This window comes from Mustela lutreola, chromosome 1 (genome assembly GCF_030435805.1).
Source record: "Mustela lutreola isolate mMusLut2 chromosome 1, mMusLut2.pri, whole genome shotgun sequence".
In the NCBI taxonomy this organism is placed as follows: domain Eukaryota; kingdom Metazoa; phylum Chordata; class Mammalia; order Carnivora; family Mustelidae; genus Mustela; species Mustela lutreola.
The window spans coordinates 240399393-240419675 of NC_081290.1; the positions used below are offsets into that span (position 1 = coordinate 240399393).

A 20283-nucleotide genomic window follows, 5' to 3' on the forward strand; every position below is an offset into this window, starting at 1 on the left:
CAGAAGAAAGAGAAATGAGGAGCTGATCCTGTTTACAATTGTACCCAAAACTATGCATAAGATACCTAGGAATAAACCTAACCAAAGAGGTAAAGGATCTGTACTCAGAAAACTATAGAACACTCATGAAAGAAATTGAGAAAGACAAATAGAAATGGGAAAACGCTCCATGCTCATGGAATGGAAGAACAAATATTGTGAAAATGTCTATGCTACTAAGAGCTATCTATATATTCAATGCAATCCTTATCAAAATACAAACAATTTTTTTTTTTACAGAACTGGAAAAAATAATCCTAAAATTCGTATGGAACCAGAGAAGACCCAAGAAATAAAACCAAAGCTGGAGGCATCACAAGTCCAGACTTCACACTCTATTATTACAAAGCTGTAACCATCAAGACAGTATGGTACTGGAACAACCAGACACACAGATCAAGGGAACAGAAAAGAGAACCCAGAATCCAGAATCCAGAATCTCAACTTTATGGTCAAGCAATCTTTGACAAAGCGAGAAAGAATATCCAGTGGAAAAAAGACAGTCCTTTCAACAAACGGCGTAGGGAAAAGGCAGCCACATGCAAAAGAATGAAACTGGACAGTTTCCTTACATCATATACAAAAATAGACTCAAAATGGATGAAAGACCTCAATGTGAGACAGGAAACCATCAAAATCCTAGGGGATGGGGCACCTGAGTGGCTCAGTGGGTTAAGCCTCTGCCTTCAGCTCAGGTCATGATCCCAGGGTCCTGGGATCGAGCCCCACATCGGGCTTTCTGCTCTGCAGGGAGCCTGCTTCCTCCTCTCTCTCTGCCTGCCTCTCTGCCTACTTGTGATCTCTGTCAGATAAATAAAGAAAAAATCTTTAAAAAAAAAAAAATCCTAGGGGAGAACATAAGCAGCAACCTCTTGGACCTCATCCGCAGCAACTTCTTTCTAGAAAAGTCTCCAAAGGCAAAAATGAACTATTGGGATCCCATCAAGATAAAAAGCTTTTGCACAGCCAAGGAAACAGTCAACAAAATCAAAAGACAACTGACAGAATGGTAGAAGATATTTGCAAATGTCTTATCAGATAAAGGGCTAGTATCAAAACCTATTAAGAACTTCTCAAACTCAACACCCAAAGAATAAATAATCCAATCAAGAAATGGACAGAAGACATGAACAAACATTTCTTCAAAGAAGACATCTAAATACCCAAAAGACACGTGAAAAAAATGCTCAGCATCAGTCGGCATCAAGGAAATACAAATCAAAACAACGAGATACCACCTCACACCAGTCAGAATGGTTAAAATTAACCAGTCAGGAAGTGACAGATGTTAATGAGGATGTGGACAAAAGGGAACCATCTTACACTGTTGGTGGGAATACAAGCTGGTGCAGCCACTACGGAAAGCAGTATGGAAGTCTCTCAAAAAGTCGAAAATAGAGTTACCCTATGACTTAGCAATTGCACTACTGGGTTTTTACCCCAAAGATACAAATGTAGTGATCCAAAGGGGCACATGCACCTGAATGTTTATAGCAGCAAGGTCCACAACAGCCAAATCATGGAAAGAGTTCAGATATCCATTGACACACAAATGGGAAAAGAATATGTGGTATATATACACAATGGAATACTACTTAGCCATCAAAAAAATGAAATCTTGCCATTTACATTGATGTGGATGGAACTACAGGGTATAATGCCAAGGAAATAACTCAGTAGGATAAAGACAATTATTATATGATTTCACTCATATGTGGAATTTTTTTTTAAAGATTTTATTTATTTATTTGAGAGAGAGAGAAATTGAGAGCAAGCACGAGAGGGGAGAACATCAGAGGAAGAAGCAGACTCTCCGTAGAGCTGAGAGCCTGATTCGGGACTCAATCCTGGGACTCCGGGATCATGACCTGAGCTGAAGGCAGTTGCTTAACCAACTGAGCCACCCAGGTGCCCTCATATGTGCAACTTAAGAAAACAGAGGAACATAAGGGAAGAGAGGGTAAAAAATAAGACAAAATCAGAGAGGGAGATAAACCATTGGAGACTCTGAATCATAAACAAACTGAGGGTTGCTATAGAGGAGGTGGGTGGAACGATGGGGTAATTGGATGACAGACATTAAGGAAGGCAGGTGATGTACTGAGTAATGGGTTTAATCACTGACCTCTACCTCTGAAACTAATAACACTTCTATATGTTAACTGAATTTAAAGAATGATAAGTAATAAAAAAGAAAAGAAAGAAAATACACTAAATGAAAGAGGCCAGTTACAAAGTATACAAAGTTATAAATTAAAACTTTATGTATAAAAAATGTTAGAGGACAAGCAAATCTATGAGGATAGAAAATAGATTATTGTCTAATGCTAGGGAAGGAGTGGTTTGGGGGGAAAATGGGGAGTCCTGCTACTGAGTATGAGTATTTCTATTTGGCATAAAGAAAACATCCTGAAATTAGATAGTGAAAATGGGTGCACAGTTCTGGGATATGTTAAAAATCACTGAACTGTGCACTTTAAAGAGTGATCCTTATTGTGTGTAACTTGTATCTCAATATAGCTGTTTTTTTAAAAAGAAAAGATTCTGTAGTGGTAGCAGATAGGTTAATGGTTACCATTAGGGAGAGACAGTGAATGGAACGGTGTTTTGAGTGCTGATGATGCTCCAATTCTGGTTGGGCAAGTTTGTTAACTGGTACACTTTCATTTTTGTGTCTTCTATCTTTTTTATTGTTTAAAGATTTCATTTATCTGACAGAGAGAGAGAGATCACAAGCAGACAGAGAGGCAGGCAGAGAGAGGGGAGAAAGCAGCCCCCCTGCTGAGCAGGGAGAAAATGTGGGGCCCGATCCCAGGACCCTGGGATCATGACCTGAGCAGAAGGCTGAGGCTTAACCCACTGAAAAACCCAGGCACCCCTGTGTCTTATATCTTGATGAAATGTTTACTTTAAAACAAAAGAACAAATACATACCAACAGGTGGACCTGCTGGCACAACACATTTCTTTTCCATTCGTGAAGCAGGAGGTGCGTTCTGGTTCTTAGCAAGATTTTCTTGTATTAATTCCTGTACCCGAGTTTCATTAATCTTTGGGAAAGGAAGAATATGAACTCGCAAGTGGGATCCTTCTGTCGGGCGTGGAACTTTCTGGAATGCCATATGAGGGTTGGGATTCTCCTGCAACATCAAACGGTAAAATTAGTCAAAAGTTAAAAACAATGGCAGATTGCCAGGCAGAGTGGGAACTCAGAGAGCCCACAGACTGAAATTAGATGAATGATTACACAGAACTCAGATAAATGCTATAAAGGAGAGTACCACAATCTTACTTCGTATGTGACCTATCAGCAGCATCTGATACAGCTGATCACTCTTACTCCTTTTCCATGAAGGCTCTCTTTATTAGGTTTCTAGGTCTTCTTGCTACATCTTTGTCTACTTTTCATCTTCCTAATCTCGCAATTATATGAAAACCCCAGGGCTCAGAGTTTGGGTCTCCTTTTTATTTATACTTATTTCCTTGGTGACAGCTTTCATTCTCAATATTTAAGCCATAAAAACACCAATGATTCATAAATTATTATCCCCCACTGAGCTTTCTTCTAAATACCATACCTATACATTCAACTGCCCACACACAGGATTTCCATTTGGATTTAAAGTAACATCTTAAATATACGTCCAAAATGGAACACTTACTCTTCATCTCTTCCAAATCTGCTTTCTACAGTGCTCCCCACTTTAGTAAATGCCGTATTTATTTTTCTACTCAGGTGAAAAGCATGGAGTCATCTTTAATGCCTTTCTCTAACATCCTATTATCCATTCTTCTACAAACCTTTTGGACTTTGCCTTTCAAACATGTCCATAATCTGACCACTTTTCATCAACACTGTGGTTGAAGCCAACATCTCTATATTACCACAGAAGAACAGTCTCCTGACTGTCTCTCTGCTTACACCCTCACTCCCTCCCTTACTTTATTCTTAACACTGCACAGAGTATGTCAAACCATCACCCAACAGCTAATCTGCTCATTCAAATGGCTCTTCATCTCACTGAGTAAAATCCAAAATTCCTAAAATAATTTACAAGATCTGGCTTTCCTATAGGACTGTGTCCTGTTACTGTTTCCTTCATTCTGCTCTAGCCACAGAGGCCTTCTTGTTCTCACCTCAAGGCCTTTGCACTTAACTGTTCCTTCTGCCTATCCCCCTACAATTTGAACAGCATCCTCTATCCCTTCCTGCATTCCTTTGTTCAAGTGCCACCTTTCTTGGCCACCCTGTCTAACATTATACTCCCTAACACACTCCCTATTACTCTTATACTTTTCTCCTTAACACTTACCACCTTTTCACATACAATAAATTTTATTTAACTTGTTTATTGTCTACTTTTCTCTTACTAAAATGAAACTACATGAAGGCCAACATTTCAGCCAATCAAAAAAATATTTTTGTCCTCTGCTGTATTCCTGTTGCATCCAGAAACTGCCTGGCACATAGCAGTTAGTCTAAACTACTTCCTACTCTTTCCTAATGAGTGGGACACAATGTTGAACACATGTTAGGCTTGCAATAATTGAATGAAATGTGTCAGTTAGTATTTTCACAGACCCTTAAGGCTGTGAAGGCTTTGAAGGCTGTGCTAAATTTTTATCTAGTCACCTAGTTAAGCAGGATTATATTTCAAATACTACAGGCAGAATGGAATCCATTTTTCAATGATGTTCTACAGAGAAGGCTTTTTTACCACCATTACCTTTTGCAACCAGAAAATGCCCTTTTGCCTCTGAACCTGTTATTCATATTGTAGACTAAGCTCAATACTACTGCATATACTCTTCAGACAGTTAAAATGGACATCATCATCCTCTACTAGAGCTGGTCCCCACAATTCTTTATGGTTATTTGGCCCAGACCCTGATAAAGAAACAGTTGGGTCATGGCAGATGATATAGGTAGCATATCTCAACAACACAATGGAACTAATACTCTTTTAAATGTAAAAAAAAGCCTGGTTTTAAGTTTTTGTTCTACTCATTATGAGATACTGGGTAAAAAACTTTGCCTAAAGGATATACTTATGCTTCTCTTACAAGGTTCCTGAGAGGGTGAAGTCAGATATAAAACTTGTTCTTGCCAAAGTATCCTTCATTACTTTGTATGTTCCCTTTTCATCTTTAGCAAAGGCAGGGGAAAATAAATAAATAAATTTCTCTCCAAGTCTTCATGATCACCACTTTCTAAACTATATGCTGAAAAAGTGTTCTAAAATTATGCCTGGATTAACATTAACACACTTGTCTGTAGTTTCTGAAACTGTCCTTTCAAAAGTAGTATGTTTGTTTTTCCCTGTTCTTTAGGCACAATGTCTAAGATACTGTCTCAAAGTCACAAATATCAATTTTCTAAAACTCACAGGTGATTTTTTTTCAGGCTGGAAAGGTAATTCATGTGGATTTTGAGGTCTGAATCAGGATCATTTAAAGTACATTCTTATTACTTCTGCTTCTATTCACATTTATTTTGTTTATAATAAAAACGAAAACCTCAAACTTATTTTCTATGATGTAAATAATATTCACTGTAACAAATTTTAAAACTTGGGAAAAAAATAGAAAATGAATCATAGTGATGCTAGTATCTTTTCTAACTCTATTTTAGCTATCTCTCTTACTGTATATTCTTCTATCTTGTTCCAAGAATGACTTAAGGTCATCTAGAAAAATAAGGATATACATATTATTTCTAGTTAAAATCCTGCAGTGTGGTTAAGTCCATCCTAAGCTTTATAAGGAAGACTAAAGATACCAAAATTGTCAAGATAATTCCAAAGAAGAGTAAGTGGAAAAGTCAAACTTCCCAGATATCAAAACTTCTATAAACCTGTAATAATTAATTTAGTATGGCATTTGATATTGTTAAAGGATTAAAAAGGCTAATGGAGTAAAGAGCCCCAAAACAGGACTCTGTAAGAATGTAAGACAGGTGGCACTACAATTCAGAGGGAAGGATTAGACAAGTCAATGAGACAGTAGTACAATGAAGTATTTTTAGTACCTGGTCTCTGATGTCAGACCTCTGTGTCAAATTCCAGCTTTGCCACTTCCTGGTCATGTGACCTGGTGCTATGTCAATTCACTCACCACTTGTGTTTTAGTTTCCTCATCTGTAATCTAGATAATACTATAGTACCTACTTCGTAAGGTTCTTGTGAGGACAAAATGAGTTGTTATAGGAAGGCTTTCAGAACACTCATATACACAAACTCCCCCAGAATAAATATGAAAGCTATTTTCTAAAAATTCAAAGTACATTCATTTGAAAAAATATTTATTCACTGCACATACTATGGTATCACACCATGCCTCTAAAACTTAAACTATATTGTACTCTGAGAATTCCATTATATCACCAGCTACCTACATTTCAAAAACAATAATAACTATAGTAAGGCTTAAAACAGAAATCACTTATTAAAGAAAATATATTGCTATTAGTCATTAATAGTGTTCTTCTTCTCATAAGCAATTTGAAATATTACAAACCAAATCTATACACAATTAAGACTAAAAAGTATTTTTTAATCATTTTAAAACAAAGTTCAAAGATGAAGCTATCCTAGAGCTGTATAGATAGATATTCCTCATAAAAATTCAGATTATGGGATAAAGTTACTGAATTATATTCAATTGTGTTTAGAAGATGCAAAAAGGGCTCATGCCCTTGAAATACAAGTATTGAGTTTTCTGGCCACTGTGTCTGTATACTACTGCCCTCTAACGGGCAGTGTGGTAAATATAAAGAAATATATTTGCTACCTTACACCAAACTTGGTCCACATAAGGACTTTTGAAAAGACAAGAAATGAGAAGAAGTTTAAGGCTCAGTGAACTCTGCGTATTCTTAGAAACATCTGCTCTTACTTGGAATTTCAACTGCATTTGGGCAAGTCCATTGAATATCACTGAGCTCATTAAAAACCACAGCCCAATTTTGTTGTTGAACATCCTTGTGGAAACAAGGAAATTCATTATTTTCAATAGAATAAAGACGCTGCCAAATTTTCATCTTTGACTGCAGAGAAATGCAATTATAAATTACTAACCAAGAATTCAGGCAGCTAAACACTTAGGTGAGCATGGTAACAATTTTGTCCAAGGCAACCAAGATAAACTGCCCTAAAAAAGCCAGCAAAACACACTATTGTTTGGAGGGAATTTTAAAATTAGATAATGATTTTCAAGAAATGGGCTCTGTCATCTGCTTTGAGAATATATGACAGTACTGGGAAGTACAGTGAATTTCTCAGACTTGAAAAAATGACACACGTACCATCTGGTCTGGAAACGTGGAATTTTCTTTTCTTTTCTTTTCTTTTTTTTTTTTTGGCAAGCCAAATGAGAATATGCCTAGGGCTTATGGAAAACAAGGCTGAGAATGCACTTGAAATAAAAGCAAAGCAAACAAAATAAAACAAAAGCCCCAAACCCTTCTGGAAATCCAAAGTGGGCAACACTGGGGAAAAAAATTTCTTACTGTATGTTGGTCTCAGCAGTCAATGACAAATCAATGAGACCTTGTTTGCAGCTACAAAATTTGCCAAAATAATTTAGGTTATTTAGTAATTATTTAATGTGTATAAACTACTCATAGAGCTGTATGGGATAGCAAGTTATACAAATCTTTACAAATACTGCTGAAACCAATACTATCACTAGACTAAGTCATTAAACATTGACAAAATGTAACTGTAATTTTTAAGGTTGCCTAGCTGTGAATACAATATTGATGGAAGGAAACATTCTCAATTTTCATCCTCAGGACTTTCAGTGATCACCCAACTGCATTAAAGTTGCATCCTTAATGCAAATAAATTTGGTGTATAACTTTAATATCGAATGGGCTGGTTGTCCTAAACCAGGGTTTCTGTACCATGGCACTATTAACATTTTGACTTAGATAATTCTAGTTTGGGTAGGTGGGTGGGTGGGGGGTAGTGGGTGTCTTGTATATCGTAAAATGTTTAGAAGCAACCCTGGCTTCCACATACTAGATGCCAATAGCACACCCTCTCCAGCTGACAAACAGAAATGTCTCCAGACATTGCCAAATTTCTAGAGAGGAGGGTTTGCCCCTGTTGAGAATCATTGCTCTAATTTATGATTCAAGATAGAGGCTTTATATTCTAAGACAGGTACTCCTTTCACAAGTTCCAAGGGAGCATGTAGTGACTAGGTAGGAGACCTATACTTTCACTCACCTGCTGACATGCAAATTAAAACCATAAGATACCACCACACACCTATGAGAATAGCTTAAAACAAAACAAAACAAAAAAACAACCGAGGATACCAAACGTTGTTAAAGATGTAGGACAGGGGCGCCTGGGTGGCTCCGTGGGTTAAAGCCTCTCTGCCTTCGGTTCAGGTCATGATCCCAGGGTCCTGGGATCGAGCCCCACATCGGGCTTTCTGCTCAGCGAGGAGCCTGCCTCCCCCCCTCTCTCTTCCTGCCTCTCTGCCTGCTTGTGATCTCTGTCTGTCAAATAAATAAATAAAATCTTTAAAAAAAAAAAAAAAGATGTAGGACAAATGGAACTCATATATGTGGCTGGTAGGAATGCAAAATGGTATAGATATTTGGGAAAACAGTCCAGCCGTTTCTTATAAAGTTAGTATTTTGTTACCATATATCCCAGAATCTTAACTTCTGAGTATTTATCCAAAAGAAATGAAAATTTATGTTCACACAAAAACCAGTGCAAAACCAGTGGTTTTGTTCATAATGGCCAAAATTGCCCTTCAGTTAGTTAAAAGATAAATACAAGCTTGATACATCCATATAATGGAAAACAACTTAACAACGAAAAGGAATAAACAACTGATACATGCAGCAACACAGGAGAATCTGGAATGCATTATACTAAGTGAAAGAAACCAAACTCAAAAGCTAAATACTGACATTACAGAAAAGGCAAAAACTTCAGAGACAGAAAACAGATCAGTTACTAAGAGTTTGAGGGGGCAGCAGGAAGTGATTATAACAAATTAAGGAACTGTGGGGGAGGGTGACAAAAATGTTCTATGTCCTTATTGCAGTGGTGATGGTTGTATAGCTTCATTCATCAAAATCTAGAGTACATTTTAAAAAGGTTAATCTTACTATACGTAAATTGTATCACAGTAAACCTGACCTAAAACTGAACAAATAAATCAGGTAAGATAGGGGAAGAAGGTGTGACTTTTATGCTTCGGTTAGGGGCTTCATTTCATCACAATAATCTAAGTAAGTTGTTTATGGTTTAAGACTAAAGATGATCACAATATTTTACTTTCTTCCTATAACAACAATGAAATCCTTTAATTCACAGTTGGCAAAGAGTACAGATATCAGTGTAGATTAAATTTGCCTGGTAGTGAAATTAACTTTATGCAGAAATGTAAAGGGTATAGACTGTATATGATTTACAAAGGCTCTTCCTGTATGTGGGCTTTAAATCCCATTAGGATTTTAAGATCTACTCACTGTAATCCTGGGCAATGAAATATTCTTAGGCATAAATAGAAATTTTACATTAATTTATAAGAAAGGCCAAGTCTTCTCATTTTTCCTTCGAGTTTTAAGAAAGCTGTCAAATTACACAGTCTAACAAATATTTACATACTATTGCATATACAAAACAAATTAGAAAAACTGTACCACGTAAAATAGCAAAACACATGTCCAACTGATTTCTTGATGCCTTAGAATGAAGGTTGTATAAAGCTCTTATCTTGGCCTATCTTAACATATCATTTTGTGTGTAGTTAGTGGTTCTTTATAAATGTGTATGAGAATCATAGAAACAAAACCACTAAGTAAATAAACGTGCTGTCACAAAGACATAAAGATTCTGAAAGCCAAAGTGAGCGGACTCAGACCCAGTATTATTAACTGAGAATGAAAAGAAAAGCTGTATAATGAATGACTGGTAATCTTCATGGTATAAACCTTACCAACACTGAACACAATTTGTCTCAAATGGAGTTATTCCCTTCCTTCTCCTTCATATCCCCTTACCATTCCCCTCCTCTACTTACGTCACCAAGTTCTTTCCTTAGTTATTTAGGAAGCTCCAGAAAGTTAAAAGAGCACCTAAACCCAGTTATAATTCATCCTACTCATGTTTCCTCACATTCTGACTCTGAGAAGAAACTGAGAAATTAAGGTTCATTTTTGAGTACTTCAAAGATAAGTGAAGCAGAGAGACTAGGTACCATACCCGACTTCACTGTAACAGTATTTACAAACATCTAAGTGGAATCACCAGGTCTCAATTCTAACCCAATAATAAGGAAACAGTCAAATTACATGGTTGGTTCTTGCCTACCATTAGGGAATTTTAGAATGTGATAAAAAAAAAAAAAAAAAAACTTACTAGTTAAAAATAGAATCATTTGGGGGCGCCTGGGTGGCTCAGTGGGCTAAAGCCACTGCCTTCGGCTCAGGTCATGATCCCAGGAGCCTGGGATCGAGTCCCGCATCAGGCTCTCTGCTCAGCAGGGAGCCTGCTTCTTCCTCCTCTCTCTCTCTCTCTCTCTGCCTGCCTGTGATCTCTGTCTGTTAAATAAATAAATAAAATCTTAAAAAAAAAAAAAAAGAATCATTTGGATCATTTTTCTTGCATTGAGACATCCTCCCTCCCTCCCCTAGACTTCCCGCATGCCCCAAGAAAGTAACTTTACCATGATGCTCTGCTTCTTAACTTTGTAATGTATTTACTTCAGAAATGTCGGGACCATGTGGAGTTTATAATCTTACAACTAGAAGGAATCTCAAAAAGTCTGATGACAATCCATGGGGATATTCTGAAATTCTCACTCATCATGTACATGTATCCTCTTTTGGAGGATATTAGGGGAATCATGTACCTAGAAATTGTTTCGCACTAGTAGACACCTAATAAATACATACTGAAAGAATGGAATTGATCAAATTAAATGGAATAGAATTAGACTGAGGGATAAAAGCCCAATAAGGGTTAAAAAATGTAGAGTACATTTGAAGAGAGATTTAGGTCTCCTACCTAGTAATACAGTCTCTCACGGTGATCACTTTAAAAGCATTGTTTTTAGGGGCACCTGGGTGGCTCTGTGTTAAGCCTCTGCCTTCAGCTCAGGTCATGATCCCAGAGTCCTGGGATCGAGCCCCGCATCGGGTTCTCTGCTCAGTGGGGTCTGCTTCCTCCTTTCTCTCTGCCTACTTGGGACACTTCTCTGTCAAAAGATAGATAGATGATAGATAGATAGATAGATAGAACTTTGTTTTTAAAGGATAGGTGTGGTTAATGTTTTACATTTACCTTTAAGAAAGTATCATTTTTAGCTGCTTGTGCCTTTCCCGTGCCAGCCTCCTGCCCACCAGGACTGCTAGTGCCCAGGACCCTCCAACACTTCCCTCCAAATCCAGGCAGGCTGCTAGGGCCTGCAGGGAGATGACTTGGCCAGAGGCACCCTCCACCTGTGCCACAGCCAAGTGGCTGCCCTTGCTTCCTCCGGAAAAGAACTAAGCCTTTCTGTTGGGAGCCTGCAGCTGGAGCACAAAAGGAGAGATTTCACCTCTTGTGGAGAAAACAAGAAGCTCTACTTTAAGACCCATACCCTAGTACATTTACTCGAAGAAAATGGGTTCACAACCCAGTAAACAGAAATCACCATCTGTGTGTTGGTCAAGATCAGGGACATCAGCATGGATATTGTCTACAAGGATATGGTAACCAAGATGCAGCAGGAGATGGCTGTTCAGCAAAGAAGGCCTTAGACTGCTAATGTGAAAAATGATATTATTTTGGAGAAGAGTGAATTTTCAGCCCTCAGAGCAGAAAAAGAGAAAATAAATCTTGAACTACAACAGTTAAAACAAGAAATGAATGAAGTAATCAAAGTCCAAACAGATAGCAAATTAGACTTCAATCTACACAGGGGAAGAATTGTATTTGTTGAATGAAAGGAAGCTTCTGGATATGAGGACAGAAATGGTGTCATTGCATGCGCAGCAAGACGGGGCTGTCACCCAAGCAAATAGGAAGATAGACACTAAGGTCACTGGCCTCAAACCATATAGGGATCGCACAAGCTTAATAACATTAAATATTTAGCAGGGTCTGTATTTATGTGCCTAACAGTAGCTCTGGGATTTTATCACCAGTGGATATAATTAAGTGTCTATTTAATGAGAAAAAAATGTATAATTATTACTTATTTTATTGCAGTTTTCAGTTTTGTGTTAGCTTAGTGTAAGCTATGTAATGTAGTATAGCGTGGAGTATGTAGTGTAAACTATCATAAAACTTAAGTTCTAGGGGTGCCTGGGTGGCTCAGTGGATTAAGCCACTGCCTTCGGCTCAGGTCATGGTCCCAGTGTCCTGGGATCCAGACCCGCATCAGGCTCTCTGCTCCGCGGGGAGCCTGCTTCCCCTTCTCTCTCTGCCTGACTCTCCGCCTACTGTGATCTCTCTCTCTCTGTCAAATAAATAAATAAAATCTTAAAAAAAAAAAACAAAAAAAACTTAAGTTCTAGGATGGCAAGAAAGGAAATTATTTTTGCATCAAAGTGGCTTGGCATACTTCCTTACACACACTATGTACCCTGTGATGTAACAGAGAGAAACCTGTGTGAGAACCACAGCTCTGGTCACTTATGGCTATAAAATTTTACGGTTTTGGAATATTCCTATAAAGATTTAAGAATAAACATTCAGTTATTCAAGGGCTCAGTCCCAAAATCTCAAACACTAATTCCTATTTGATGTTTTGCTACTTTAAAAAAAAAAAAAATCCATCAGTAAATCACTCCCAGTGGGCAAGAAAAAAAAATTCTACCTTCAGTTTCCTCACGTATCAACATCTGCCCTGTTTATCTCACAGGGTCATTTAGAAGATCAAATGAGAAAGTACGTTAAAGTGCTTTAAAAAGAACAAAGTATAAAAGTCAGTCATTGGAAATATCACTATTTTTCCAGTTGGAGATGAGCCAGCCTAATGGAGGGAAAGAAAATAGGCTTAGGAATTGGATAGATGAAAGTTTCTGAATTTAAAATCTGGATTTAGTCACTTCATAGGCATATGATCCTGAGCCAACTATCCTCAGTAAAATAGGGATAACAACACCTATCTTAACACTGGGGTTGTGAAGATTACAGATGATGCCTGTAAAGTGCTTAATCCTCTGCCTGGTACATTGTGCTGAACACTCAATATTTATTATTACTATTACAATATGTCAACAGAAATTTCTCATGTGGTCATGCTCTCCATTAGTTCTACACAGTCATCATAAACCACCACAGAACACACATTTTACTTCTGACAGAACTCTTTTTGTTTTAGTGTTAGCATGCTAATCAAGAAATAGATTATACTGGACACAGTTATACGTGAAGTGCAGGGTATTAGTCAAGGGATAAATTTTTTTAAAACTTCAGAAATAAAATTCATAAATAATTGAATAACATGAAACAAACACAATGTAGCATTCCTGTTTTTATCTTACTGGGTCTCAGATTTCAAATGGATGTGACAAAGCACTGACTTATGACCCAATGTCCAAAAAGGTTTATCTTTGAATAGATAATTTTAATTATTTGAATATAATTAAGATAAACCATCACAGTGATACTGACCCTGAATCTTTCTTAAATATATTTCCTGAAAAATGCACCTTCCCTCAACTTTCCTCTGGAAGATCATACTTTCTATTTACTTTCCTTTTCTCAGTAGGAGTTTCAACTCTGAAAAGCTTCCAGGTAGAAGTATGACTAGTAATCATTCGCCAAAATCCATTTTTCTACATGCACGTAATCTCCCCATCACCTTAGGTTCTCTTCTATCTTGGCATCTAAAAGATTACTTCACACTTTATCACATCCCAATCTTTATAACTTATTGCATTTCTTCTATATACGGAATATTTCCACCCTTGAATCTCTGTGGTCACTTCACAATCTGCTCTCTTTCTTTCAGCTTTTTACCCCATCTGCTCAAAACAATACAAACTCAAACAATTTTCCTGATTCAGCTGACAGTCACTGCACCATACTGAAGTGGACACATTGGTCAGTTCTAGTTCTGGTCTCCAGTGAGTCTAATCTTTATGTCTTAAAAATGAACAGTATGCACTTAGGAACACAGGATCCTAAATGAAAATCACAATGAGGGCACAAAACAAACTGGAAAACTGTGACTAAGATGTTTTCGTAACATAGGTGATTGACAGGAAAATCACTCTGAAAAATGAGTTCTGTTTTGATGCACAGTACCAACTGTAATATCTTGTAATTTATAATCCGAAAGGTTTTAAGTCAGAATAAAAAGATCCTTACTAGAATGATGAAACTTCTTAGTTTTTCAAACATAATAATTACATACTTTTAAAATTAATGACTGTCTGTGGTGCTTGGGTACCTCAGCTGGTTAAGGATTTGGCTCCTGATTTCAGCTCAGTTCATGATCCCATGGGTCCTGGGACTGGGCGCCCAGTAGGGGAATCTGCTTATCGGGGTATCTGCTTGAAAGATTCTCTCCCTCTGTCTCTCCCCTAACTTGCGCACACACTGCTTTCTTTCTCTTTCAAATAAATAAATCTTTTCAAAAAGTAAAATAAAACAAAATTAATGACTGTCTAAAATATACTTACTTACATTTTTGAATAGTTGCTCGGCAAGTTCTCTGACATGCTTTATTATCTTCAATGGGTTATTTTCTTCAACTTTAATTCGCTCTACTTCAAAAGCTACCAACTTGGAAAAAGAATGAAATGGCAAAACATCAACTCCAAAATATGCTAAATGAGAAAACTATGTGATAATTTCTTACAATTTGCAACTCAAAAAGCATCTAAAATATATGCTATTATTAAAACAAAGTATTTTACATTTTTACTGGGTTTCATCTCTATTCTAGAGTTACAGAATCAGTTGAATCCTTGGATGGTCTGGTGGTCTATCCTTGATGATTTGGGGCCCTATTTCTTCTTAGAAAAAGTCATTTCTGAAGCTGAGAGAGAACCTCTCATTTGAAAGGCCTCATTCGGAGGCCTTTCAGAATTCTCTCACTCGGAGAATTTCAGATGATGAGAAAGTCTCCAAACATTTCCCTAACTCACAAAACATGAACTAAATGTTCAGGTGACTAAATCAGGTGACTCAGACTTTAGTCCTAGCTCTGTTGACACTGTGATTTGGAACAAGTCACTAAAACTACTGAGCTTCAGTCTCTTCATCTCTACAATCAGATGGAAAAACAAAATGACCCTTGGCCTCCTTCCAGTTCTCAAATTATATAACTCTAATTCATTTCCCTACTAAACTAATTTACTGGAAGAACTGTGTGAGTGTATCCATTTCAAGCAGAGATAAGAATAATGACCAGAAAAAAATGAGTATGGGAAAGAAGAGTAAAAGATGGATTTTTTTTTTTTATAAAGGGTATAATATAGGACTTTTCCTTCTAGAAACAGATTCACTGAAGCAGACAAACATATAAAACTCTAACTTCACCTATTCTAGGCTAGGAATCAGAGACTGTCAAACAAAGGCAAATATATTTTTCCTTCTAACAGGCCTACGTGATGGGAGTGTGGGGACAAGACAACACACAATGCAGGCTGCCTCTTAAAGGCTCTTAAATCTTCAGTGTGGTAGGCCGCCCTAAATTAGATGAAAACATGGATCCCTTCCCCAAGAGCAAATGCTATTTTTCTTTAAAAATGTATTTCAGGCAAATTAAATGACCCATGAGAAATTATTTAGGTCTGGCATCTCATTGCTTTTAGGCCTTTTGACTCAAATAGACATATAACCACTGGCTTTTAAGTAACATCAAATAGACACCAAAAATCATAACTGTAGGCAGAAAACAGAACTGGATGAATGCTAAGGGGAGACTTAGTAGAACTTAGCTCTTGCCTTATCGTCATTTCCAATCAAGAGGTTATATGTGTATCTTATATACATAAATGTAGATAATAAATGATAAGTTGCCACCTAAAGCTAGAGACCTAACATAAAGCTTTATACAGACCAAGTGGCTTTCAGAGTCATTTACTCTGGGAAAGTTTGGAGGAAATGGTGAGGTAAGAGCAGAGCATGAAAAATAGGAAGCCATGGTTAGCCTGAAAGGTAGAGGGACAACACTCCAAGCAAGGGAAGGATTTACAAAAACAGTCAGAGATTATGGCAAACAAGTTTACTGTAAGCAATCACTCTGACTTAATAGTTGTGATGAAGCTGCCAGAAGGAGTTACTAAGAGAATTCAGATAGGAAAAATGGGGGATATATAAACCAATTTTACATTTCAGAATGCTTCAGAGACTAATAAAATGTGAGAGCTAGAAAGGTCCTTGGAGAGCATCTCATATAACTCCATAAAACATTATGTATCAATTACTTAGTTCAGGATATAAAAGCTGACGTATACTAACATCAGATAGTGATCAATCATATTAAATGTTGGTACTAGGGAATCAGTGATTAGTAATTGAACAGAAAGAACTGCTTACCATGGGGCAATCTCTCCTACATTTTCATATGCTTGGTGTTATTAACTAAAGTTTTTGGTGCAGGTCTCCATACTCAGAACTACAGCATGTGCCCATTCTTTCATTCTTATCTGTAATTACTTAACAATCTTTGTAGAAAAAAGATCCTTCTAAGGATCTTTAAGACCTTGATTCCTGTCTTCTCTATACAAAATAAAAACCACCTAGAAGTGCCTGGGTCACTCAGTTGGTTAAGCATCTGCCTTTTTGGGTCAGCTCATGATTCTTGGGATCCTGGGATCTAGCCCCACATTGGATTCCCTGTTCAAAAGGAAGCCTGCGTCTCCCACTCCCACTCTCCCTGTTTGTGTTTCCTCTCCTGCTGTCTCTCTCTCTCTGTCAAATAAATAAATAAATAAATAAATAAAAACAAAAACCAAAATAAAACCACCTGCAGGAAAACATAATCACTATTATTATTCTTTACTATCTTGGGTGCTAAGAGTGTTTTCTTTTTACACACTTTACAGAACTTTCACATTTATTGGTTCCAATACAGTACCCTTTTAGAAATTGCAATGGGAATAATATTCATTGTTCTACCCACCAGAATGAGCTGCTATAAATGCAGTTAAATGATAAATGGAAAGATGTGTTAAAATAAATCACAACTAACACAAAATAGTATCCTTATTTGGAGTGACATTTGTCCTAAATTTTCCCTTTATATGGCCAATTCCTTGAAGACAGAAACAAAATCTGCCTCCCATACATTTAAGATCTCCTAAGGGATACAGGCAAATGTTGATTATTGATTAGCATGAATGCCACTGAGCGAGGTGCATAGGATGTAGAGGAGAAAAGGAAATAAGATGAAATCAGGGAGGGAGACAAACCATGAAAGACTCTTAACTACAGGAAACATACAGGATTACTGGAGGAGAGGTGGGTGATAGAAAGGGATAACTGGGTGATAAGACATTAAGGAGGGCACGTGATGTACTGAGCACTGGTTGGTACATGCAACTGATGAATAACTGAACTCTACCTTTGAAATTAATAATACATTATGTGTTAATTAATTGAATTTAATAAAATACAATTTAAAAAAAAGAATGCCACTAAGCCAAACTATGGCTCTATAACACTAACAGACTAAATGTAACTGCAGTTTGAAATAACATACCTATATATTAAACCTAGACCTTTCTCTCTGTGAAACTGATAAAGGAATCCCTGTATTACTGCCTTCAAAAATAAGAGCTTTATTTATATAATCACTGTCACTTTTTCAAAAAGATTTTAATGAACTATTTAAATTCATTTGTTCAAGATGTTTATGTACTTCTGTGACATCCTATAGTTTCCTAATTTTTCAAATCCACATTATAAATACCAAGATCTAATAAGCATAATAATAAATAACACTTAGATTATTTGATATTCAATTTATAATATATTTAGGATTTTGAGCACTGGGTGTTAAATGTAACTAATGGTCTTGAACACTACTTCTGAAATTAATGATATACTATAAGTTGCCTAATTAAATTTAATTTAAAAAAACTACTTCTTTACTTTTAACCCCTAGTCCAATTTTGACTGTAAATATACACTCCTTTGATAAAAACTATACCTCATCAAAGAGATCACAGGATCTAAACGGAGGACCTCTTTCTGAAACAAAACCTGCAAATGCCATTCCATTGAGAACTTTAGTGAGGAAATCATTCTCAACCAAACCACGCTGCCCCAAAAAAGCTGTCTGTAAAGAAAGAAAAAGAGAAATGAATAATTTATCACTTAGTAATAGATGAATGGTCAAAACAAAAATAGAAAGATCAAAGCCTGAATAAATATCTTCATGCATAAATGTGTTGTTATAAAATACATTCTCTCTCTTTTGATATCTGAAATAGTACATGTATTAGAAAGAATAAGAATAAGTTTGTCCATAAATGAGGGGAGAAGAAATAAAAAATTAACACACAATTAAAAAAAAAAAAACCAATTTAGGCATGCATGAGAGGCCCAGGTGGCTAAGCAGCTGACTTGCTTTCAGCTCAGGTCATTTTCTCAGGGTGGTAAGATCATAGTTGGGCTCCGCACCCGGTGGGAAGTCTGCTTGAGATTCTCTCTCTCTCCCTCTGGCCCCACTGTACCGCCCCCCATGCACTTTTCTTTCTCTCAAAAATAACTAAATAAATCTTTAAAAAAAGAAAAGAAAAGAAAAACCAATTTAGAGTTGAATTTTAATTTTTGTACTTTTAATAACTTTCTCCAAAATAACTAAATAAATCATAAAAAAGGAAGAGAAAAAACAACTTAAAATTAAATTAACAAACTCTAAAGAAAAACATGTTGGTTCCATAGTGTCATTAAAAATCATCACCTACTGTGAAGTATGTGTAAACCTGGCGATTCACAGACCTGTACCTCTGGGGATAAAAATACATGTTTATAAAAAAATAAAAAATTTAAAAAAATTTAAAAAAAAGAAGATAAAACATGAAAAAAAAAGTCATCACCTAATCTAAAAGCAGAGACTTAAAAAAGAACCACATTTGATAAACTAAGGTCATGGCTAAGAAAAAAGACAACCAAGTTGTTTTATAAATTAGAGGCCATGTTTTGGACACATACAAGATGGTAATGTATCATCTTACCTTGTGAAAATGTATTACTGGTTCTGCATGAATTCTTATAAGCTGTAGGCATGATCTATACCCTTGGAAAAGTTGTGCAAATAACCTAAGAAAAACTGCACGTACTTCTTTATCCTGAAAATATAAGAAGAAACAAGTTAGGTAACTGAATTTCTTTAAAAAAATGAAATATCACAAAGACAAAACGTTGAAAAGAACTTGAGAGATTCTTCAATCCATCTGTCTGCACTTCCTACACATAAGTCTTACTTATGACAGCCCTGAGTGGTGGGCATCTAGCCCATCCCACTGTTGAACAGGGTAAGCTGTTAAATAGTTCTTTTTTCAAGTGAACCAAAGAAAACTTGTCTCTAGTATATCCAATTTCCTCTCAGAAAAAGTCAGAGTCTCCCCCTTCACCAAGTTAGAGAAGAACACCTTTCCCAAGCCATTTGATTTTTATATCCATCAAATATAAAAAATTTATATATACACATATACATATATGTATAATATATAAAAGTCACAAATAGAAAAAATCTCAGAAAACTGTATCTTAAAGCTTATGAAATTCTTCTAAAGTTTATCCAACTTATAAAAATCTATTTCTATATTAATAAGGTATGACTGATTATTGATAATTCAGGTTTTAATAAAATCATAGTTTTAGAAATTAAAGGAAACTTACAGATTTATCTGGTCAACCCTTAGATGAGGAAATGCTCAAGGAAGCTTAAATAACTTATCAAAGGTATCCAGTTCTGTAAGGCTCCTGATTGGGCACAAAACTCAACTCTGAGAAATGCATTGGGCAAAACTTTAAATGGGTCTTTATTATATACTAATTCTTACTTACGGCTTCTAATTGGAACTATTTTCATCTACCCCTCAAACTCGACTCTCTCATTGTCAACAATATCTGTTTCCATTTTTTGTAAGCTTCCCCCTTATCCTTGCTTGGCCCTTTCAATTTGATACTTGGCATAGTTTTCCAGGCTATGACCCACACTTACTCTTGCCTCCTTAGGGGAAGTCTTAGCTGTACCCCATTCCAGTCAATGTGCTGCTCTTTGGCCCCTCTGAGAGCAGGTCACAAGATCAGTGAGTGAGAGT

General features: G+C 36.5%; 1 protein-coding gene and 1 pseudogene across 2 annotated transcripts in view; one reads left to right on the top strand and one right to left on the bottom strand.

The window, feature by feature from the left end:
• SBF2 (SET binding factor 2) overlaps positions 1–20283 on the bottom strand; it is a 479243-nt gene that overhangs the window by 188358 nt on the left and 270602 nt on the right. For both annotated transcript variants that reach the window (XM_059135879.1, XM_059135868.1), the window contains exons 11-14: positions 19192–19305; positions 18162–18290; positions 14687–14785; positions 2974–3178 (exon numbers count right to left, since the gene is read on the bottom strand). In XM_059135879.1, coding sequence (XP_058991862.1) covers positions 2974–3178; positions 14687–14785; positions 18162–18290; positions 19192–19305 — 547 coding nt within the window. The remainder of the gene's footprint in view (positions 1–2973; positions 3179–14686; positions 14786–18161; positions 18291–19191; positions 19306–20283) is intronic.
• LOC131818800 (mitochondrial calcium uniporter regulator 1-like) lies at positions 3278–12204 on the top strand (annotated as a pseudogene).